The sequence below is a fragment of the Xiphias gladius genome, chromosome 5 (genome assembly GCF_016859285.1).
Source record: "Xiphias gladius isolate SHS-SW01 ecotype Sanya breed wild chromosome 5, ASM1685928v1, whole genome shotgun sequence".
NCBI lineage: Eukaryota > Metazoa > Chordata > Actinopteri > Istiophoriformes > Xiphiidae > Xiphias > Xiphias gladius.
This window is the reverse complement of record NC_053404.1, coordinates 87,428-111,065: the sequence shown is the minus strand read 5'-3', so window position 1 is coordinate 111,065 and position 23,638 is coordinate 87,428. Positions and strand designations below refer to the sequence as shown.

Sequence of the window (23,638 nt, the reverse complement as noted above, 5' to 3'; positions counted from 1 at the left end):
CTGGACGGGTTCAGAGGCAGGATAAGACAATGAGTAGGTACTTATCAGATTAGTATTTTACATAAAAATATGATGCATTGGGTCTCTGTAAATATAACTGTAAAGAGTAGGGTCTAGACCTGCTCTATATGAAATGTGCCCTGAGATAATCTCTTTTATGATTTGGCCCTATATGAATAAAATTGAATTGAATTGAAAAGAGAACCACAGTGAAAACAAAATTTTAGCTTTGGTGTTTACATCCTCCACAGTTGAACTGTGAGCAGGACCGGGTGACCACAGTCTTGTTACCTCCACCAAGGAAGTTCTGTTTTAACCCGTGTCTGTTTGTTTGTTGGTTTGTCGACAGGATTACCAAAAAAGAATTTAACTGGTTTGCACTGAACTTGGTGGAGGAATGAGGCATGGGCCAGGGAACAACTCATTCAATTTTGGGGCTGATCCAGATCTTTGACAATGAATTTTGATTTTGATTTTTTTCTCTCTGCAGTCTGGTGTATGTTGTTTGACACATGGCCTTGGCAGAGGTCAGAGCTCTACTGAGCGCCATTCTAGTTAAATGTATGATAATTCAACCCCCCGAAAAGCCTCATCTGGTGTATATTATTTACTTTTACTTTTGCTACTTTAAATACATTTTGCTGATAATACCTTTGTATGAGATAACGCAAGACTTTTACTCATAACGGAGTATTTTTACGCTGTGATGTCTCCTTTTACTGAAGTAATGGGTTTTAAGACTTCTTTCATCCCTGCCCACAGAAATGTTTCTGCCTCTGAATCTATATTTTCCCTTAAAGAAGAAGTTAGGTTATTACACTCATAACCGAGGATTTATGAATGGCTTTTCAAGAATATAACCTAGTTTAATTAACCAGTGTACAGTAATATGTCTAAAAGACGTTTGAGTACTGTACTGAAAATACTGTTATCCTCAAGACGTAAAGTTTTTTAAGTGTGACAGTAAATTAACAGTAAATCATATCTGATTATGATAATGAAATTCATCAGCAATAATTTGGATAATTACTTAATAATTTAAGTAACTTTACAATATTTGCTGGTTTTCTGTGACAGGTAACTTTGGCTTTGTTGGACATGAAAATATATAAAACTGCATTCCAGAATACTTTTTCAACATTTTAAAAATGAAACAATTAATCAGGTAATTGATAAAATAATCATCAGATTAATGACCATTGTTGTAACAATTGTTAGAGGCAGCCCCACATTAACACAAAAGATACAACGTACGGAAAAGTCAAAATATAAATGAATATGTATTCTTTGAGCTTTATCATGTCACTTGACAGCATGTTGTGAGTCTGACCCTAGTTAACTATGATTGTGGCCACTGCCTCTTTATTCTACACCTCTTCTTTTAAAGCTTTAAATCTTTCCTGTAATGAATACAGCAGAAGTTAAATAGTAAATTTCAGTTAGACAGGTTGCATTGTAATTGCAAGAGTCGTCAGAGCACCTGCATGCTTAAATTTGCAGATTTCCATTTGTTTAACATGTAACAGCTGCATGTTAAAGTTCTGATGCGACTCACCATGACTCTTCTTCAGGCTCCTGTAACGAGAAATGGTCTGAGAGTCAGATTGAAATTCAGAGGCAGGTACTCCTCCTCTGAAGATGATGATCACTTCATCACTTCCTCTGTCGCGCTCCCTCTTTCTCACTCACAAACATAATTTAGACAAAAGAAAAACACCCAGAAAGGAAAGAAAGACGGAAAGCAACAGATTATTTATCACAATTTTATTTTTCAGATTATTTATGATTTCCCGGCAGTTGACAATTTATATTTTTTAAATTAAATTCAGGGACGCCCAGGAAAGTCACCAGCTTTCCGCAGCAAATAAAGCAACTGATTTTTTAACATTTTGATTTGACATTTTATTTTAAATCTTTCCGTTACGGGCGATAACATAATAACGCCTCAACCGACTCTCTCCGGCTTCCGTAGATCAGTTTGAATTTAAAATGGCTGCTCTTGTAGACAACGTGAGTAGAGCGCAGTCAGCTACTGGAGAATAAAGACATTTATTCATTTATTTAATTTACGTTAACACCAGTGGTCGCTCTGACGATTTAGTGTGTATTCTGAAACCAGCTTTCGCGGGTTGACTACAGTAGTTTTGTTTTTGAAGACGAAGCTAACCAGCTAGCCACCAGCTAACTTAGTTCTTTTGCTACCCTGGAAACGGTATTTTTGCTGTATCTTTGTGTCTGCATCTGTATCTGTATCTCTGTGTTTCTGATTGTGCTTTAACTGTCTGACAGGATTTAAGTGAAAGTGATTTGCCCAGAGCTGTCCAGCTGCTAAATAATCTCACAAACCAGGTACGACAATAACACGACACTCTCCTGTTTATTGCGATTATTACTGACTAATTAAAAGTCCAAAGAAACTATGCAAACACATTATAAAAATACTCAGGTTTTATATTGTCAGCAACTAAATAATACTGCATTATTACTGGGCATACTAGTCCTGGTCTGGGATTATATACCATCGTAGTACTTTGTATCTTTCAACTGTTCTCAGAACAGTAAAAAAAAAAAAACCCTCCTGTCGTTTATCTTGGTCGGGGTTCATCATGACTGCAGGACGTCTCTTTGCAGCTGAGTTTTAGTAGCTGACAGATGAGCTGTAGGTGTGACTATTTGTAGTCGACAAAGGAGGTATAGGTATGAGTCTTTTGTATCCGACAGATGAGCTGTAGATGTGAGTCTTTGTAGCTGACAGATGACGTGCAGATGTAAGTCTACAGCTGAAACTCTGTCTCTTTTCTCTTTAGGTGGCCTCAGTCACGGGTCATGTCCATGAGCTGTTAACTAAAGTCAAAGATGGGACATTTAAGACATCACAAGTGAGCACGGACTTCATCAGATCTGTTATTAAATATTTTGGATAGAAACAATGGATTATACAGGCCAGAGGCCCCAGGTTCCCTACATGTCTAGTGGTTTGCTTAAATTGATTAATTTCAAATGTGTTCGAGATTTTGCTCCACCAAAGTGAGTTTACGGCAGTCCATTCATTGTCACTTAATCTGCTAGCCCTGTCTTGTATCATAATGCTCACATTAAACTGATCCTTGTCTCGTCTTTCTGTACAGGGGACAGACAGGACCGATACTGTATATGGAGATGTACTATGTGTTTGTCTCTTGTCTCTGTCTAATTTGAGCTGTGGCCATGTGGTCCAGACTTTTCATGTTTTTTTTTTTATTGAGTTTGGATTATCACAGCAGAATAGGTTACTTGAAAGAGTTTATGAAGGCATGTGTAACTGTTGATTTCAAATGAATCAAGCTGTTAAATTTGTGAGATAGACACTCTGCTGCCCGCTCTGAGACTATCCATCCTGCCTCTGCAGGGTTTGTCTTTTTTGGACCTTCGCTATCACCTGCTGCTCTTCTACCTTCAGGACCTCACTCACCTGATCAACATCAAGAGCGAAGGAGGCAAAATAAAAGACAGTGAAGCCTTGAACAGAGTGGTCACAATCAGAACGGTGAAGTTTGTAATGATGGAACAGTTCATTTTCATCTGTCCAGCTGATGCAGGGTTTGATCCCCCCCTTTTATTTATTTTTTTTAAGGTCTTGGAGAAGATGCGACCCCTGGACCACAAACTGAAGTACCAAATTGATAAACTGGTGCGTACGGCAGTTACTGGCAGTCTAGGTAAGTTATGTGATGTTGTCTGTGATGAATGCACCCACCAATGATCTGATTTTTAAACTTGTCTCGATGAAAGTGATGATAGCTACCTTCCATGTTTCACCAGCTTCTTTACGTAACAGTTGTTATTACTGCCTGTGGAGTTTTTACTCTCTGTGCTGAATCAGTTGCTCTTTTCTTTTTTACTTTGGAAGGCTTACACTGGGTGTGTATGTGGTTTCTAGAATTAACAGAAATACCATTATAACTAACTGTAATATAAAAATAATACAAATTAAGTGAGTTACACTGAAAGTCCTATAAAACTCTGTCCACAGCACAAAACTTGGTCACTACAGCCACAGATACGCGGATCTGATTAATCTGAAAATGAATGAGAATGAAGCGGGCAGACAAACCATGAACTAAGAAAAAACCTCTATATGTTTGTAGTACAGCATTAACCCATAAGACTCCACAACTACAACAAATTCTCACACTTAGAGATAAACAATATGACAGTAAATATATGTTCATGCCCAGTTACAATGAGGACTGAGATGTGTCAGGTTGTGGGTCAGTTCACCTCCCACTGGCTCTGTCAGCTGAGCAACCTGTTGCCATCTAGTCCAACAGGTCAAGTTACACACATGAAAACACTGAACTCTCAGGTGCAAGGCTTCTTAACAGCAACGTCTCATGCTTTTGTTGAATTTAGCTGAAAATGACCCGCTGCAGCTACGTCCTAATCCTGAGAATCTCATCAGCAAAGTAAGTCCTCAACACTGTGGTCATTTTAATCATAGTTCATATCATTAATCATCTGTTTCGACTGAATATACTGTTGTGAAAAATCTTCAAAATTACGTTGCTTGTTTCCTATACATGATTATTGTTCAAAGACATTTTGTTATCAGACTACGACTGACTTTGTTACTTAAACATTAATATAGTTTGTAAGTAAAACAGACATTTTTTGTCACAGTCTAATTTATTTTCTCTCTATGCTTAATCAACCAACCAGCTGAATGAATCTGAGGAGTCTGAGGATGAGGATGAGAGAAATGCAGCCTCAGAGAAGAGAGCAGCCCACTCTAGTGGCAAGAAATATGTACCGCCAAAGATTGCCCCAGTGCATTATGGTAACGTCGTCTGTCTTTTTAAACAGCTTTTTGTTCTTTGCTTCCGTTTGTTAATAGATTAAAGAGGGTAAATTTTCCATCATTGGTAGAGTATTTCTGTGAAAGTTAATATTTAGCCATGCTGCAAAATACTTTCTCCTTATTTAAAAGTGAGGTTTATAAGAGCCATATCGTTTTTTTTCATGCAGACGGTGACATGACCGAGGCCGACAGGAAGAAGGCTCAGGCGGCGCATCAGCAGCGAGCAGCTCTGAGAAGCTCTGTGATCCAAGAGCTGAGACAGCAGTACAGCGACGCCCCCGAGGAGATCAGGGAGAGACGAGACTTCCAGAGCGAACGGCAGAGCCGCGAGGAGACACACAGGTTGGTCATTTTCTTTGTATGCGGCTTATATTTTCTTTGAACAGGTCGGATATAATGTATATGATGGCTGAGGGTTGAATAGGTGAGAGACGGGACAAAAATGTCTGTTGTTTAACGGCTGTATGTTTAATATCCTTTACTTTTGTAACTGTGAATATCTTATGAGGAAGTCTTGCACATTGTGTATAGGATATTTTTATAGAAAACGTGTCAACATAATGCAAGTTTTCTTTGTTTGACACGTTTCGATTTCTAAACGTTGCTGGTGAACAATTATTTTCATCTCTTCTTCTTCTTCACAGGAAAAATTATGAGGAGTCGATGATGGTGCGACTCAACCTACCAAAGCGTCAGAAGAACGCCAGGAAGAGAGGCACAATGGCCATGTCCGGCCAGCTGAGCGGTATCACACACTTCGGTGACATCACAGCGCTGACAGGTGGCGAGGGGGGACAGGTGAGCTCTGACAGGGACATCAAAGCCTGTTGATGAGGACAAAATCTTAAATTTAGTCCAGACATTGTTTGTTCTGGTAGAGTGTAAACTCCAGACTTGTATCAAGCAGCAGACCAGCTGACCTGACTTTATTTGATACATGAATCTATTCTGAACATAACAGGACACTTACTATTAGCACACAGTTAATGTTGGAGACAACGCTCCTGTTGCTCATACATCTGGGCACTTGCTGTGTTGACAGCACTCTGACTTTATGCCTACACAAGTTTAGCATACAGTCACGCTCCCTAGTGTCATAAAAAGCACTAATGAGTTGGAGTAATGAGTGGCCAGCCTCTTGCTGATAGTCTGCACCACTGCTTCATTCAATTTAATCTACTTAATGTGCTGCGTTTAGATTTTGTGCTGGACAACAGAAGAGGCCACAAATAGAAGTTGCTAACCGGCTCATCTTCATCCAAGATGAATGGGACCACTGTGCCTTGTTTTTATTTAGATGACATTCTTTATAGGGCTGCTTTGTCTTTCTTGGTGCAGGATGGCGAGAACACTTATCCAAAGAAAAAGAAGAAACTCATGAAGAAGAAAACCAAGAGAAAAGGTAAAGATATTAAATATACCAGATAGTGCAAATTCTTCTAAAGAGACAAAAATTAGGGTCAAATAACTTAAGCCCTTACTTTTTAACTCTGTTACTGCTTCTGCTTCAGCACTAGCTGTGTAGAGTCTGAATTTAGTACCACTTTACTAGCATTTGCTGCACCACACCTATGTAGTTGGTGTAAAACTTTTTTTTTCTTTTAAAACTAAATGTTCATAAAATATCTAATTCAAGTCTTCAACAGTCATTAGTTTTCATATTTCAAAAGCTTATTCAGATGAAAAGCAGCAAGGAATCAGTGCTTTTATTTGCATTTGAATCCTGTTTCATCATAATAATAACTGATTTCTCTTCTTTGTAGCTTTCAAGAAGCACAGATAGACTTGAAAGGTGGTGTCCAGTGATGAAAGAGCAACTTATGATGTGAAGTAGATTTCTTACAAGAAGCCATCATTGTTTTAGTTCATACTACACTGCTTACAGGACTGTACCATCACTGAGTCAGATGTATTAAAAATAAATTCCCAGACGCTTTTACATACAGTGGTTGCCTTTGTTGAATAAACATTTACTGAAGACTCTTGTATTCTTAAGTCATGTTCTTTTTTCCTCCATTTGAGGGCAGTGACCTTACCCCCTTATCAGAGGTAACACACAGACTATCCTTGGGACGAAAGCACTGGAGGTGTTAGTGAGTGTCAAGATTTACTTTCATTTTTTTTATTCTTACGGCTCTGAGTTACTGCTGCTAGAAGAGCTGTCATCGTGCCAATGAGGAAATATGCAGCAGACATCATCTGGCATTTAAACATTTAAGGGCAGTGTCTGCAAAGAAACATTCAGTCCAGTTTGATCTACACAGTGTGAGGAGCTGCCAAATGTGAGTCCTAATCACCTGATGCTGCATGCACACCAGCCAGCTGATCCCAAGGCAAACTAATGTTACACATGTGGTAGCAGAAAAAGCAATGGTGTAAATAAAACCGGTGGCTAAATTTTATGTAGCTGTTTGGGTCTGAGGGTCCTGCTATTGTACATGGCTCACATAGCTTACTGGAACACCTGAGCAGCACAGCCAGCGGGAACTTGTTCAAAATGTCTGCTGTGAAAAACCCATATTACACCATCACTATCTACTGAACTGAAACTACGCCTCATAGAAACATATCCTGTGTCTAAATATTAAAAAACTAAGGTTTAACCTTAGTTTGGGTTCCAGGGCAGTAGGATTTGCTTCATCTGATCCGATCCTGGTATGCCAGCCCAAAGACAGTACCAGCACTGACACCGCCACTGCTCCAGGGATTATTTTTTTCCTCACCCTTTTATTATATCAATGTTTTGTCATGACCGTTTGGTGAAAAGTTCAATAAATGCTCAAATATATAAGATGACCCATGGTCTCCCAGCACGATCTGATAATGCTCCAAAGAGCTTCTTGTCATGTCTCAGTCTTCAAGTTCCTCCAAAAACGTTCAGTGGGGTTAAGGTCAAGTGACTGTGGAGGAAAGTCTGTGACAGTCAGGACTCCTTGGTCTTCAAGTCATTGTTGCAAAGCTTTGAGGTGTATTTAGGGTCACTATCCTGCAGTATGAATCCTTCTCCACGAAGATGTAATCCAGAGGGTTTAGCATTTCTGTGAAAAAAGCAGCAGTACATCTCCTTGGTCTGGGTGTAGTCGTTTCAGTGCATGTGTCTAACTCCAGGGTAGGCTAAACACCCCCAGACCTGAACATTCCCACCAACATGTTTCACTGTCCGTGTGATCCACCGTGGTTTCATCCTCTCTCCTGTTCGTCTCCTTACATACACCCTTCTGTTACTGCCACAAATCCAAGACTTGGATTCATCAGTAAACAGGACTTTTTTCCAGTGAAATGCTGATATCAGTTAGCCCACCCCAAGCGTTTGGCCTTGTTTCCCCTCCTGAAAAGTGGTTTAGTAACCGCTACTCGTCCTCTGAGACCACTGCAAGACAGCCTTCTTTTGACAGTACTTTTCCTGAGTGTTGCGTTCTTTATTTACCAAATTCTGTATTTGTGATGAAGTCTCTCCAGGAACTAAGCTTGATGTATTGATCTTCTGATGGCGTGGTCAGTTTTGGTCTGCCTGATTGTGCTTTGGATACAGCTGATCCAGTTTCTGGAAAGAGTTTTTAGAGTTCCATGCACTTCCCCCTTAGAAACCTTTAGTCTAGCCAGGATTTGACGCTGAGAAGCACCTCTTTGCTTATAATAACAATTTGACTTCCGATATCTTCACTTAGTTCTGATTCCATTTTCCCACCATCACAATGCTACTTAGTAAGCAGTGATCTGCTAGAAACTTGTGACACAGCCTTATTTCTAACAGGTGAACACTGGCTGCAAGTTGAGTTACTTGAACGAGCCTCTGATGAGTAGATGAAATCCATCTGAGTGTCGTCTGAATGCATGCTTCAGTGGAACGGATAAAACTCAAAGAAATCTGACCTTTTGTATAAAGGAGTTGGTTGATGTCCCAAATTCTTAAATTTGATTGCTGACCTAGAAATAGAGCTGAATCTTAAATATTTTTTCTTCATTTTAGATAACTTCTTTAAATGTTTCTGAATCCAGGTTCAGAAGCAAAAGAAGTTCATAAACTCAAATCCAGGTTTATGTGAAAACATCAGATTTTCAATGTGGTCTCAGACTGTTGGACCCCACTGTGTGTGTGTGTATGTGTAATTGTATATGTATGTATATATACACATACATACATATACATAAATATATATACATACATTAAAAAAAAAAAAAAAAAATCCCTCCCATGGAGGAGGGGATTCCTCAAGCTCAGGTCCTCTATATGTGCGTGTATATATATTTATATATATATATATATATATATATATAAATATATATAAAGAGAGAGAGAGAGAGAAATTCCATTATAAATATTTTATGAAAATGATTCATTGTGAAATGATTCAGCCCAACCACTGAAATTACATTCAGATGCTATTAAACTAAAGCAGACCAGGAGGATCACGGCCTTAAATAACAATCTAACATCAGGTGCAGAATTACTTTTCAGGACAAAAAAACACATAGACACAGTCTCATTCTTACACAATGTCTTTATTTTTTTTTTCCTAATTACAGACTCATGGGTTAAAAATAAAAATTAAAAAAAGCAAAACATTTGTTGAAACCCACTCCCCCTTTTCAAAAAGAAAAAAGAAAGAAAACAAAAGAAAGTCTCCACACAAACCCCACCCTACTTTCCCCATCCTAAAACAACAGATCTGGCCCACTCCATTTATTAAATTAATAATCAATGCTATTAGCTCATTAGCCTTCCTCAGACAAGCCGTGACTGCACTGCGTCAAGTCAGAGAAAGGGGGCGCTACAAGGTCCGCACTGTACACCCTTTTCTCTGGTCCTGCCCTTCTCACTCTCTCTGCCACTCGGCTGTGTTGGCTTCAGCTCTCTGGATAGAAATCATGTGTAGGGTTGGCTGCCTGTTACAGGCCATCTGTACTGCAGTGTGCTGTGGTGTCTGTTAAACAGGTGTGTGTGTGTGTGTGTGTGTGTGTGTGTGTGTGTGTGTGTGTGTGTGTGTGTGTGTGTAAAGGACTAAAAGCATCATCAGCGTTTGCTGTTGTAGTAAATGCCACCCGCCGCGGGCCTGTGGTCACCCTGCCCCCCTCCCCCACCCCCCCACACAGACAGGATGGGGTGAGTGTGCATAGCGGGAGCAGAGAGAGAGAGAGACGCCGCAGAGACAGTGGGGGGGGCCGGCGCCACCTGGGGAGGGGTCGTCAGCCTCCACTGGTCCTGAAACCTGAAACGACAAGAAGTGGTCTAATATACAGAGAGAGGAGGGGGGTGGGGGTGGGGGTGGGAGAACAAGGAGCACAGAGGGAGGGAAAGGGGGTGGGGGGGTGGGGTTGCACGAAATAAAAACACTGATGCCTGTCAAAAAAATAAAATGAGCTTTGGCCATGCCTGAGCTGGGGAGGAGGGTTGATGGACCCCATCCATGAGGGGAAGGAAGAAGAGAGGAGAAAAAAAAAAAATAATAAAATTAAAAAAAAAGCGTGTACAACCCCATTGAACACTGAAGGTCCATCAACGTCCAGAGATAAACACAATCCATGGTGTGATGAGCCGGGGGCGGGGTGTTATAAAATATAGGGAGGGTAGGGGTGAGGGTAGGGTTAAGAGGGGCAGAGAACGGCACAGAGGGGGGAGGGGGGGTGGGGGGTAATGATATACTCCAAACCACATACTTAAAACACAACATTCTGGCTGGTGGAAGTTTCACACATGTACCGTACATTAAAAACTAAAATCAACACTATCCGCTTGTTGCCCCCCCCCCCCAAACAACATTTTTGTTTTGGTGGTGGTGGAGGGTGAGTGGGTGGGCTGTGTTGGTGATGGTGTGAAAGCAGGTGGTCACAGCCAGACCAAAGGAGACACATCTGCAGCCTGAGATACCATCATCCCCCTCCCCCCCAATAACCAACAAAAACCAATAAAGAAATTTGCCACCGTGTTCTCCCCCAGTGGCCAACTGATACCTTACCAGGGCTGACCGCATCAACCTCGGCACACGCACGCTCACACACAATCGCACACTGCGGCAGTCAGTCTCTGTCCACCACAGGGTTTCCTTTTTGTCTTTTTTTCTCTCTTCTGGGGTTCTCTTCTGTTATTGTTGGGGAAGGGAGGGACTTTTTTTTTTCCTCTATATGTGTGTATGTGTGTGTGTGTGTGTGTGTGTGTGTGTGTGTGTGTGTGTGTGTGTGTATTTTTTGTGTTTGGGTTTTTTTTGTTGTTTTTTTTTTGTTTTTCTAAATGGGAACACAGAGGGAGAGAGGATCGATAGTAAGGGAGTGTTGGGAGGGAGGGGGTGTTTAGTAAGGGGAATACCACGATGTTGTTCGCCCTCGGCCCCTGGAAAAGAGAGAGAAAAAGAGGGTGAGTTTTTTTCTGGTTGGCTTAAGAAGATGACACCAATTTCCTGGTGTAATATAATATAATAATATATAATATAATATAAGATAATATAAAAGATGTGTGTGTGTGAGTGAGACTGGGGTCTGCTGAAATCTCCTACGGGTAAACTGAAAGGGACAGAATATACTGATAGGTGTCAAAATGAATAACTGTTTAGGACAGTGTTCGGAAATCTCTGGAGACATACCATCTTAAAGGTATTGTGCCTTCATTGTGTTACAACTAATCAATGTGGAAGAATAGACTACAGCGCTGACAGCAGCTATGTGAAGAGAGGAAAAGTATTTGGTTTCCAGATATGAGGAGAAAATGATTAGTGTGGGGGGTGAGGGGACAGCAAAGGCCCTCTCTCTCCCTCTTTCTCTCTCTCTGAGTCTCTCTGTGCGAGAGCCGCCTCTGGGGTCACTGTGGGGAAACACCGTGAGGACAAACAGCACCACACATAAACCCCAGCAGGACGCCATGCACACACACACACAGACAAGGTGGGCAACAGGACTCACAAATGCACCATTTTATACTCTCAAATACCACCTGAAACAGATCCACAAGCCAGGCAGCAGCACACCTTCCACAAATCCTCGTGTGTCTCTCTCAATCTCTCTCTCACACACACACACACACACACACACACACACACACACACACACACACCTTACTATATTCATTGGGATTTGTCATTGACATCCGTCATTAACATAATGCATTCCCTCGCCCCTAACCCTAACCTAAACCTGAGCCTTAACACCAAGTCCTAACCCTCAAACAGCCATTTAAACTTGTGGGGTCCAGCATTTTGGTCCCCACAAAGCTGTTGCACCTCACAAGTATAGTGCGCTCCCGGCTTTCGGCCCCCATGAACACAGTAAAACAAGCCCACACACACCATCCAGTGGTAAACAAACAGGTCACACTGGGACTGAAACCAGTGGCCGGCAGGCTAGATGCTGAGGTCAGGCTGCAGTAATGAACCCTCGTTTCTGGGAGTGAACGCTGTAAAGGTAAATCTGAGTAGGAGTGTGTGTGTATGTGTAGGGTAATGTACATGCAAAGACACACACTCCACAAATGCACAGGAAAAACAAAAAGGCTTCTTCCACATCACAAGCACAGTCTGTGCGTCTTGTGGCTCACATTAAAATCTTTCCTTTTCACCGTGCCAACTTGGGAAGATCAACAACGATGTCAATGGATGTGAAAGCAGAGAACAGATTTTCTGCAGCCAGAGGCCGGTTTCGTAAGAGAGGCTGCAAGGATCTGAGGTGCTAGACAAATACCACTATTTTCTGTGTAGTCCTATCAAACTCTGGCAGATGAGGCTCTCCTTTAGCCTGCACAGAAAACACTGTTAACATCTTACAAAACAAAGCCAATCAACACTCTGATACTTTAATCAAACATATCACTTGGACTGTGAGTGCAGAATCAGAGCCAAGCATGGAAATCCTCCCAAGCTCACAACAGGTCAATGCAAAGATTTTGAACAGACTGTTTTTGCTCACTATGGATGTGTTCCCACAACAGGACAAGGCACCAGTGAGAAGTGTTATTAGGTTCAGATCAGGGCCTGATTCTGTTCAAGTGCAGCTCAGTCTTCAATGTTCCTGATGTAACAACCAGACAGCTCTCCTCTGCAAATGATCAAGGCCAGTTCAAGTGAAGGACTATGCTTCTCTGCATGCTATTCTCTGTGGCTGATGATTGTGTATTAACCAGTGTTGTTAGAGAGTGGGAAGATACACTATGTAGTTATCAGTAATACCCTAGAGGGCGGTTTTCATTAGGAGTACAATCGTTACCGTCCAATTACTAATGGCAACAACAAAAATAAGTTCAGGATCCTGGAACTGCCAGGTTCAATTTGACTGATGCCACTGTGTAAACAACATGCGGTATTCAAAACCTTTATAACGGATGATTTGTGCGTTTTTAGCGCACATTTTTGAGGTTAATGTACTTTTTTTGCTGTTCTGCAGGGTGGGGTGTCAAATCTTACTTTCATTATCATTTAACTGCAAATCAGACAGACAGAACTTAAGTTCAGCAAGCACAATATGTCTTACATGAGCATACAAACTACCAAGCTTCTCAAACTCAAATGCCAATAATACCTATGGTTTAATAAGTCTTTCAGCAAGTAAACTGTCCATTAGTATGAGTACTTTCTGCTCCTGGAGACTTGATTTAATATTAAATCGTCTTTGTGCCTTGTCCTGCAGCTCGGTCCAGATCCCAGTGAGTGAACTGGCAGGGTTAGGGTTTCTTGGTATGTGAGGGAGTACACAGAGCGATTAGAGAGATTCTGACCTTGAGCTTCAGACACTTTCCCACACAAAGGAATGAACAGAGATGTAACCCTTCCCTGTGGTTGTTTAAAGGCATACTTGCTGAACTGCGACTTCACTGCACAATTACTCCAGTCAAGAGTAAGGGCACAAATGACGAAAAACACCAGATAAAACTGACTAAACGGGGGCTTATCAGAGCAACTTGGCAAACTGTTTATTAATGAAATAAAGACCGCTGCATGATGGTTTTTAGACTATTTCCAAAATAACTGTTGCAGCATTCTTCTCCTGAAAATGTTCTTTGTTGAACATTAAAGTATTAAACAAGAGCCAAGGCCTGAAGGATCCAGATGACGATCAAATCAGAATCTCTCAGTGTCACATCTCGGTGCAAGTGTGAGGAAGCTGGCGTGCTGATCAACGTGTCTGGCACCACACCTCCTTTCTCAGTCTGAACAGAAAAAACAAGTTGGCTCCACAGACAGAACTCCACCATGGGGCTTATGTGGAGTGAGATTACTGATAGCTTTGATTTCTCACTGCCTACAATCCATTTACATAAAGGGTAAGTAGGTGATGTTGTTCATTAAGCCCAAAACCTCTCATTATTTTTGCATCATCTCATCTATAGAAAACTGTGCATGTCTGGTTTAAAGTTAACTGCAAAGTGATTTAATTTCATGCTGTAAACACTTCAAGTTTGTATTGGCAAACCCCACGTGGCCCTGCAGTAGAAACAGGGCCCATAGCAGAGCTCTGAAGTAAAGCCCATCAAAATGAGAGCTCCTGTCTCATTTCAACAACTGTATGTAGAATGCTTCCAGAATCCCAGTGCACAACACTCTGACCAACGTCAGGCCATTTCTGTGGTTCAGTATGGATCACAGTAATGGCAGGCCATACTGAGGGTTTAACAGGTAAAGAAAAAAATAAAAACACCAGCAGCTACATCATGTTTTCCACCTGCAACAGGTTTTGAACATGCTGGAGCATCAGTGCTGCAGCAGAGTCAATTAATGTCAAAAGGTCACACACAGCCTAAACCTCTCAGTTATGTAAAATGGTACGCACTCTACTCTACGTGGTGCAATTAAAAACAGCCCCCCAGTCTTTGCAAAAGACATGAAACACAGCAAGTGCAGCTTTAGATCAGCACCATTCTGTTGCTGCTTTGCTGGAGCCTGAATGGGCCCCAATTCAAACACAGCTCAGACTTACAGACTGCATTACAGGGCTGGGATGAACAGAATGATGTGCACTGAGTCTGTTTGCCTCCGATGAAATGGTTTTATGTTATGTGGCATGCAATGAGGTCCTCAGTTCCACAATGTGATGTAGTTTCTAACCTGGCAACATGGCATATTCCTGTACCTGAGTTTCTATTACAGGCTTTAATACTCCCTGTATTAATGTCTCCCTGGAAAAAATCCCCGTCATGCTATCCAAGGATAACTATCCAAGTTATTCCATGATGCGGAATCCACAGTACTCAATTACAACCAATACTGGACTACGTGTAATGATAAAATGTGATTTAAATTCTAACAAATCATTGTTTATACTCATCACTCGAGGATGGGAATTAGCTTTAATATTTAGACGTTACAAACAAAATTTCTGATTTTAAGTAAGATGTGTAGATGTTTACCTCCTCTCCTTTGGCAAAGCTCAGACTGCTTCTCTGGCACTTCTGTACTTTCCTTCGCTACACTACTTACTCATGAAGGAGAATTTTTTTCTCCTCGTCTCCATTCAAGTTTTTTCTTGTTAAGCCTATCCAGTCCTTTCAATGTGACCACATTTAAATAGCCCTTTCTTGCACCTACTATTCAGTCCAAATAGGTCTAGAGTCAAAAAGAAAACTCTTTACACGTTACCCACTAGGTAACTTTCAGAGCATTCTCAAACATTTTGGCTAAAAATCAACCTTATTCTAACTACTCAAAAACATCCCACACAGGCTTGTTTTCTGTGGCTTAATTACCAGCAGCATGCAGTACATGTACCACTGTTTTCTCCAAAGGGACAGCCTGGTGTTTTAGAGAGGTCTTAAAGAGTTAACATTTAAGTAAAGCTGTCGCGTTTCCGATATATGAACCCCATCGCTCATTTCCCTATCAAATATATCAAATGTTGATGATCATTAATCTGCTTCCTTGTCCTGCTCTTTCTGTGGTAAAAACAAGGAGGAGAGTGTTAATCTTTACTATACTACACTCTAATCTGCTGTGGGAAACTTTATCATCTGTCCAATTCTTGTTTGCGCCGTAGCTGCATCCCCGTTCTGTACAACAAAAACCTAAATAATAGTCAGAGTTGCATTTCTATGTAAATCTAATAGCTCTAACTCTGGTCATGGTGGTCTGTCCCGTTTGTCCTGTCATCCCTTTCGTTCTTTGCCAACAGTGCATGCAGGTGCAGTGTTGTCCCAGGTGTGATAGGTGAGGGGCATCTCGGCGTCAGCTCACCTGAAGGCCCGTCCTCTGCCTCTGGGTGGTGTGTAGCCACTGTAGTAGCGTGCACGCGATGAGAAGCTTCCTCCCCGTGATCGGAAGCGAGCCCGTGGAAAGCCGCGGTCTGTGGTGCTGATACCTGGTCTGTTTGTTCTCTTAGCGCCCACCTGGGGAGCAAGGATCGAACAGTGGGCAGTTACAGAAACTACAAAATCCATAGTTTTGTATTTTCAGATTCAAAGAAAAATGTTTAAACGCCTAATAATTTAAGTGAGAAATGAAATAAATGTCATTCCAAAATTTGTCTTTCAGTTTGGAAATATATATTACGTTTTCTATAGTTGATTTTCTGTGAGTGGTTTCAATCGTACCACAGTGACAAAAGCATATACAACCTCCTCATTCAAACCGAACTAGACATCTGCCAGTATCAGTATTAGAAAACTTTAATCACAGAAGAAATAACCAGTAGAAGGAGCTGCTGTAGAGCCTGGCCGAAATGGAAACTGTTCTTGGGTCAAGCAACACGAATGAATGTAAGACTTCGTAAAAATATTTCTATGAGCACAAATGACACGGTATGACACGACCCACTCAGCCCATCAGGACAAACCCCCCAAACCAACCCAGAACTGGCAGTGATCAAAGTTGTTTCTGTGCCGTGGCTCCAAACCTCACCAGCAGCTACATGTAGCCAACAGTGCCGATTCTCCAACTGTTTTGTTGTGGTACTCCCAAAAAATGAAGATTACTTCTATTCCATTCAGTTCATTTTGTAAATGCACCAAGTATTCTGACTTAGACAATTCACAATGATGAAGAACCAGTCAGAAACAGTCACATTGCCCTTTTCATTTCCTCTCACAATGGTGTCACTTCTTTTTGTTCTGACCAACGACTGCTGAGATCTCAGTATGAACCTTTCAGTTGTACTCTGTAAAAAAAAAATTTTTTTTTAAAAGGGAAAAAATTAAAGAGCTGAAATGTGAACATCTCTTACCTTTATCTGCCTTCCTCTGAAAAGGGACTCGTCCAAAGCCATGGCTGTCCTAACAGATTCTTTGTCTGCAAACTCAATATAGGCAAACCTGAAAAAACAAAAACAGAATCACTCTTGGTTTATTACAGACATACCAATGACGTATGATGATAACAAATCCTCTGTTTAATGCCATAATGGCTATGAAGCATAGGAGAACTGATTGGTAAAGGAAATCTATTCTCCTACAGGTGAACAAACGACTTTGTAAAAGGTTGTGGCTGTTTCTGGTGGAAGTGAATGTGTATTTCTACATACCCACAATACAGAGGATTCTACGCTGACGGCAGCGGATGCCACCTTTTTCTTTTTAAAAGCACAGATAAAAAGGTTGCCAAGACATGCAACCAAAACTCTCAACATTTTTAACAGTGGTCCATATCTGGCAACCTTTACTGTTGAGTCCCAGCTTCTTTTAACAAAAGCCATCACATTCAACCTTCCAGCTCGAGGGAAACTGTGCCAAGACTCGTCATTTGCATAGATGCTCAATACGATCTGTCCATCCACAGTGAGACTGTGGTATATTTTCCACATAAGATGATGATAACCCATCATCCACACATTCATCTGCTACACAGGGAAAAGGTATAATGGTGGTTTTTACCCCTTAGGATGCCCGGTGTATTTGTCACACAGGATGGTGACTCTGTTTACTGAACCACAGCCATGAAAATGAGCCTCAAGCTCTTCTGCCGTGGCACCGTAGTCCACCTGTAGACACAAAAGGATGATGGTTAGACATCACGACAGCTGCATCACCGATACTTCAGTATTTACATTAGCAAAAAAAACTATACAGACACAGCTATATGGAGGGGCTAAAAAGACAACTCTGATGAAGCAACAGGACCCCATGGCTGAGACTGGAGACAAAACAAGTGCCGGCCGGATGCTTCACCAGTTCATAGCTTTATGGCAGAGTAGCCAATGTTTGCCAGAGAGCATGCAGGAAAGAAGCAAGAGGGAGACTTTATTCTAATGGGATCAAAATTTAGCTTGCTTCACGCTGTGTTTGGTACAACACAAACACTGCACTTGGGGTTCATTTTCCAGCAAGACAACAACCCAAAAATAATAGCAAAGCTACAAAAGTAATAAAGTTTGTCATGTAAAGAGTATTTAAAGTATCTTGAAAAGTTTTCCGAATACTTCAAAACAACAATATCAAAGTCCTGAAGTGACCAGGACTTAAATCCAATTAAACATTTTTTGCATGACTTGAAGATTGCGTTTCACTCACGGTCACCATGTTAGTTCACAGAACTTGAGTGGTTTTGCAAAGAAGAATGAGAGAAAAATTCTGACGTCATCTAAAAAGGTGCAAAAATAAAAATGTGGCCAAAATAGCCTCTGTATAATACAACAAAGAGACAGTTACTCACATTCCCAACATAAATAGATCTGCCATCTGCTTCCATCTTCTCCTCGATAGACATGATGACGGGGCCAACTGCACAGGGGGGAGAGGAGAAAACAAATCTACATGAGCAATAATATAATCAAGTTAATCCCAGAATATTCGAAACTGCTTTTTCTCAAACTACATGTTGTGAACCAAGTGTCTACAAATGCTAAGTCTATCAAATTACAGAACTGGATGAGTGGTGCATCAAGCACAGATCTGAAGGCAACATTTTTCCCATTGGATGTTGAGGTGAGAGAAGGTATCTGGCTTTTGTACAATTCGAAATTTGTTTAGGGTTAAATTAACTGTTTAATTACAAATTATATTTTAAGACTATTTCCTAAGTACTGCATAATTACTTTCATTCACCTTTATTCTCTCTATCTTGTATTTTTGGCAAACCAACATTTAGCTTAATAAACACTAGTATTTTAAATTTTGCTAAATATTATAGTCTGAATTGAATGTAAACTTTCCTACAATATACAACTTGGTTTTTAGGTTCAGCATTAGGTACAGGACCTTTTATTTTTTATAGGTTTTTTGATGAATCGTCCTTCATGAAGGCTTCAGGTTAGGAGGTGTTCATTCAACTGTATGATAATTTTGGAGGATGAAGTTTGTGGTGCTGTTGATGTGTATTGTGTTATACTGACAGGTGTTTCTATTAGTTTGTCCACTCCATTTATATCAACGAGGGTAGGCTAAATGATAATAATGATAATAATAATAATAAGAATAATAGCATTCATGGGGGAGGATTTATTACTTTTGTTTTAGGCTGCATTAGTTTTACCTAGGTGGACCTAATAAACTAAGAACCGAGTCTATATTTTAAAATGAAAAGTTAGTTTGGGATCACTGTTTGAAAGTGATTGCAGTAATTACTTTTATTGTTTGAGATTAGATTTATGCACAAAAGCAGAAGAGCAGGTTATTTTAAGGTTATTCTGGTATGGCAAAGAGACAGGAAATGAGGACAGATGGGGAGAAAGAGGTGGTCTACCCCTAAAACACAAACACACCTGGTGGGGGGCTGAGATTCATCTGTTTTTCCACCTCGTTCTGCAGCTCCTTCAGCTTCTCTGCCTCTTCCTCCATCTCTCTGACCCGAGCTTTGATTGCCTCCAGCTCCTGCAACACAGAAACAAATTCCATTAGAGCTTACAAAACAACACACTGAAACATTAATTTAGCATTTAACAAGTGTCACAATTATACAATGTGACTGTTTCCCTGCAGTAACAAGTACTGACTAACTAAAAATCTAACTGCAAAAATGCAATCGATAACAATAGGTGCCAAAAAACCTTCTGATATCTGCACAGTGGTGAAGATGGTACAGCAGCAAGAAGCTGAACCTGCGAGTGCTGGTCCTGTCATAACGTGGCCTCAATCTAAAAACATGCAAGCATGTGTGTTATTTCTGCACAAATTGAGAAATCCAAACACTGGGACTACTTCATCTAAAAATGTCCTGCACATTCACTAAAATTACGCTGCCTCTCATCCCACACATTTTTACACTGTGTTTTTCACCACCCTAAATTTGGCAGTCGCTGCCTACTACAACTTGAAAGTTAGCCTTAAAGCCATGAAATAAAGTTCCTCCTTGGCCATTACATGCTAAAGCGGTATTCAAAACATAATGGATACAATTAAATGGATAAATCAATATGGCTCACTCAGTTTTCCCCTTTCCCATCACTTCTCAATGAGTATAAAGCTAATGCTCAGAAACAGCATTAATGACACTACACAGAACCCAAATGCAAAGTAAAACATTAGGACAAACAAAAGTAATTATTACAAATTTCAACATAGCAATCATTGTTTAAAAGTTGCTTACCATGTGAAAGTACACTCATAACATAATTGCAAATGTGTGCTTCTTTTCTATTATAAATCCAATATTTCGGACTGTTGGTCAGATTTAAGTAATTTGAGCGGCTCATGCAGCTGAGGATGGGCATTTGCTAATGTTTTATATTGGCCCTAAACATAGCTAAAAATAATCTGTATATTAATCAGTAAAAATGTTTATTTGTTGCAGCGCCAATACAATTTAAATTCAATTTACAGCCGTTTTGGAAACACAACTGGAAATGTATTTGGGGCAATGAGGTCGGAAACAAAGTGAAACCCACACAATGGCTGCCAGCAAATTAAATATTCCTGTGGTGAGCACAGAGATGGGAGCAGACCCTCCTGTCCGACAATGGTGCACTGCAGCACAGTGGGAGTCACTCCAGCTCCATCCAGGGCTGCTATCTCTGCTGACGGTTTGTGAAGTGAAAGCTCTGTGTAGAAATGGCTAAACACCGACAGACCACAATATAATAAAAGGAGTAAATCTGCACAATGACATATAGCACGTGATGTTACCACCATGTGCCCGATAACCTGACGCATCAGATGTCAACAAGCTTCAGCTACATGTCCACATCACGGACGCGGAGAGAGCTAAGCCACCTGACACCGACCCGCTGTGGCTCCCGCTTTTGTCGCATGTTTTGACCCCCCCCTCCCCCAAACAAAACAGTGAAGAATGCAAACCCTGCCCCTCAAATACCGCAGCCCGCTACTTCTGCGTCGTCTCCCCGACAGGCACTAGTACATCCTCCTATCCATCTGGACCTGCAGCGCCATTAGTTCAAAATTAAAATTAGGCCGACCAGCCCTGCCTGTTCCACCACCAACCACTAAACAGGACATGGCAGATCTCATGTTCCGCTGATGCCCTACACCAGCCTTCGTCCAAAATAACCGACAGAGGCAGTCAGGTGCGTGTGAGCCATCTCCACCCCGGCTTTGTTTGAACCGGCTGACTTGAAAGCCCTTCAGAAACCCGGTATCTCGTGGTAATGACTGTAGCTTGCAGGCCAACTGCAGCTCCGTGTCCAAATGCCGCATTTCATCTCGTAGCTGGTGATAATGGCCGACAGTCCGCCGGTCATTTAAGCTGCAGCACTTGATGCATCGTTGGGCTAACGACAGCCTGCTGCCAATGGGTCATTTACACGAGCACACACCGGCGCTTGAGAGACGGCTGCGGGCTGCATTGTGGTGACGGCAAACGGAATAAAACATGCCATTACCGTAAGATGGTCGCCTTCTCAAGCAAGTGGACTCGCACGGCGGCGGCTAACGGCGGCGGCCTGTCCTACCCTCGCCCCTGACGGTCTCCTGCTTCTCCGCCTCGCATTTTTTGCGACGAGGATTTCCCCCAGCGGCTCGAGCTGCTCCCTGGCGCAGAGAAACTGGCACCGCTGTTGCGCCAAGATGGCTGCTGACACCACGCATGTCACCACCCATTTCTACTGCACTGCGTGAACCACAATGGCGGTTAATGTCGACCAAGCGACAGCAGTAACGCACACGGCATGTGACTCCAGATTAGTGGGGGGAAAAAAAAACAAACCGTCTGCCTTTTTTCACTAACCGATATGATCTATCCACAGCGCGTCCAGGTCTCCATGTGGGCTCCCACGGCTCAGACAATGCCCTTCACTTACCGGGTCTTCGATCGCGGCCTCTCCCTCTTCTAACCCCGGTTCTTCGTCACCGACACCCGGGTCTTCCAGCTCAGGATGTCCGGGGTCCGAATCTAGTAGGGATTCCTCCGCCAGTCCGTTACCGAACTCTGCCATCGCCCTGTTCCGGCTGTACCGACGTTCCTCGTGGCCAAACCAACGCTGCAGGCCCCGACTCTCACGCGGGGGGGTAACGTTAGAGTGCGCGGGGCGGCAGAGAGAAAAAAAAAAACGGCGGAAAACGCCGCTCAGTAAAGTTAAAATGGGGGATAAAGTGCAAGCTGGAGTTCCAGACAGTACTCAAACAGCACACTACGATGATCAGGAACTTCCGTCAGACCCGCTTCCTCCAGGTACTGGTCCCGGTTCCCGGTTTATTTACTAAAATGTGTACACGGAAAGGCGAGGACGCAGCGCCGTCCCTCCACTCCAGACATGGAAGCCGGGGGCGGAGCCACAGCGTACTGCGGCCGTTAAACTCTCAATCCCATTCGTCAGCACACGATTCGTCACAAATCTCTTTGGCGTCTTCCGATTTCCTATTGGATGATCCAGAAGGACGTCCCGCCCCCCCGCGACACACAACCATCGTATATGTGCCTTTAATTGGATTAGGGTTCTATCAATCAAACCCTGTCGGCCTTAAACAAAGTGGCAGAACCAATCGTTGATCAGATTTATAACAAGCACGTATTTCACTTGTCCACTTGTCATAGAATCCGTGTGACCACACCTGTGTTACCCACATAATCATACATTGTTTAGATAAATCTAAACCAGTGTCACACTTTTGTTTAATTATGTCATAAACCGTCTCCACAGTGTGACCACACCTGTGTCACATACATGATCATATTCTGTTTACATGAATTCAAACCCGTGAGAAACACCTGATTATACAGTTTACATGGTGAATTTAAACCAGCATCAAACACAGAGAAAATCCCCAGTGGCACTGCCAGTACACATATATGCATTGTTGTTCAACTGATTTTATTTCTTTTTCTGTATATCAAAGAAAGCATAATGGAGACCAAACACAAAAAGGCAGGTACAAGTGAGGAGGAAAAATAAGCTTAATCAAAAATCTAACAATTCATAACAACACTGCCACTATTATTGTTCAATATTTAAAGGAATACCATACTCTTTTTGAGCAGAGAGGTGGCATTTAAAACCATTATGGATCAATAATAATCAAAAACAGTGATGAGTAGTAATGATAAATCGTATAAGTAGTAGTACAGTTATAACAATAGTGATAATCAAAGTGACAAAACATAAGAGAATAAAAAGCAGATCTCCATAAAAACCTATCTAGTTTGGACAGTGCAACACCGTGTGTGTGTGTGTGTGTGTTTGTGTGTGTGTGAGAGATCCCAGTCTTGAGGTCCAAGCACTGCAGTCCTTGCTTTACACACAAGATACAGTTTCCAACAGGGGTACAGACTATTAATCATGAAAAGTAATAACCTTGTTTCAAAAACCACACCAAGTGACTCTTAATGTTGTGTTAATGGCTGTGTTCATTTGAAATGTCTGTAGCTTGTGCAAAAAATTGTGGACTAGTGCAAGTGTCAAGCCGTGGGATGTCCTTTACAGTTTGCATTTACGAACACCTCTCCTGCTCTCTGTCGACCTCAAGATTGCTTTTTGGTTTTGAATGACAGAAAGCAAAGGGAGGATTAC

The 23,638-nt window shown here is 41.7% G+C and overlaps 2 protein-coding genes across 6 annotated transcripts; one reads left to right on the top strand and one right to left on the bottom strand.

Moving 5' to 3' along the window:
- Positions 1-1,934: 1,934 nt before the first annotated feature.
- ngdn (neuroguidin, EIF4E binding protein) lies at positions 1,935-6,825 on the top strand. 2 transcript variants are annotated; one of them, XM_040126329.1, is made up of 11 exons: positions 1,935-2,010; positions 2,290-2,349; positions 2,808-2,879; positions 3,440-3,526; positions 3,614-3,698; positions 4,393-4,445; positions 4,699-4,816; positions 5,005-5,179; positions 5,482-5,635; positions 6,176-6,239; positions 6,601-6,825. In XM_040126329.1, the coding sequence occupies exons 1-11, from the start codon at positions 1,990-1,992 to the stop codon at positions 6,618-6,620; spliced, it is 909 nt and encodes a 302-aa protein (XP_039982263.1). In that variant the 5' UTR covers positions 1,935-1,989; the 3' UTR covers positions 6,621-6,825. The 2 variants fall into 2 exon arrangements, with proteins under 2 accessions (XP_039982263.1, XP_039982262.1); XM_040126328.1 differs by having other exon boundaries at positions 3,389-3,526.
- Positions 6,826-9,367: 2,542 nt separating this feature from the next.
- pabpn1 (poly(A) binding protein, nuclear 1) lies at positions 9,368-22,434 on the bottom strand. 4 transcript variants are annotated; one of them, XM_040126689.1, is made up of 7 exons: positions 21,932-22,434; positions 19,442-19,550; positions 18,394-18,461; positions 17,616-17,722; positions 16,970-17,057; positions 15,985-16,136; positions 9,368-10,047 (listed from the first exon to the last, which is right to left on the bottom strand). In XM_040126689.1, the coding sequence occupies exons 1-7, from the start codon at positions 22,064-22,066 to the stop codon at positions 9,852-9,854; spliced, it is 855 nt and encodes a 284-aa protein (XP_039982623.1). In that variant the 5' UTR covers positions 22,067-22,434; the 3' UTR covers positions 9,368-9,851. The 4 variants fall into 4 exon arrangements, with proteins under 4 accessions (XP_039982623.1, XP_039982626.1, XP_039982624.1 ...); XM_040126692.1 differs by lacking the exon at positions 21,932-22,434 and adding an exon at positions 21,515-21,683; XM_040126690.1 differs by lacking the exon at positions 9,368-10,047 and adding an exon at positions 10,998-11,165 and having other exon boundaries at positions 21,932-22,426.
- Between the last annotated feature and the right edge of the window lie 1,204 nt (positions 22,435-23,638).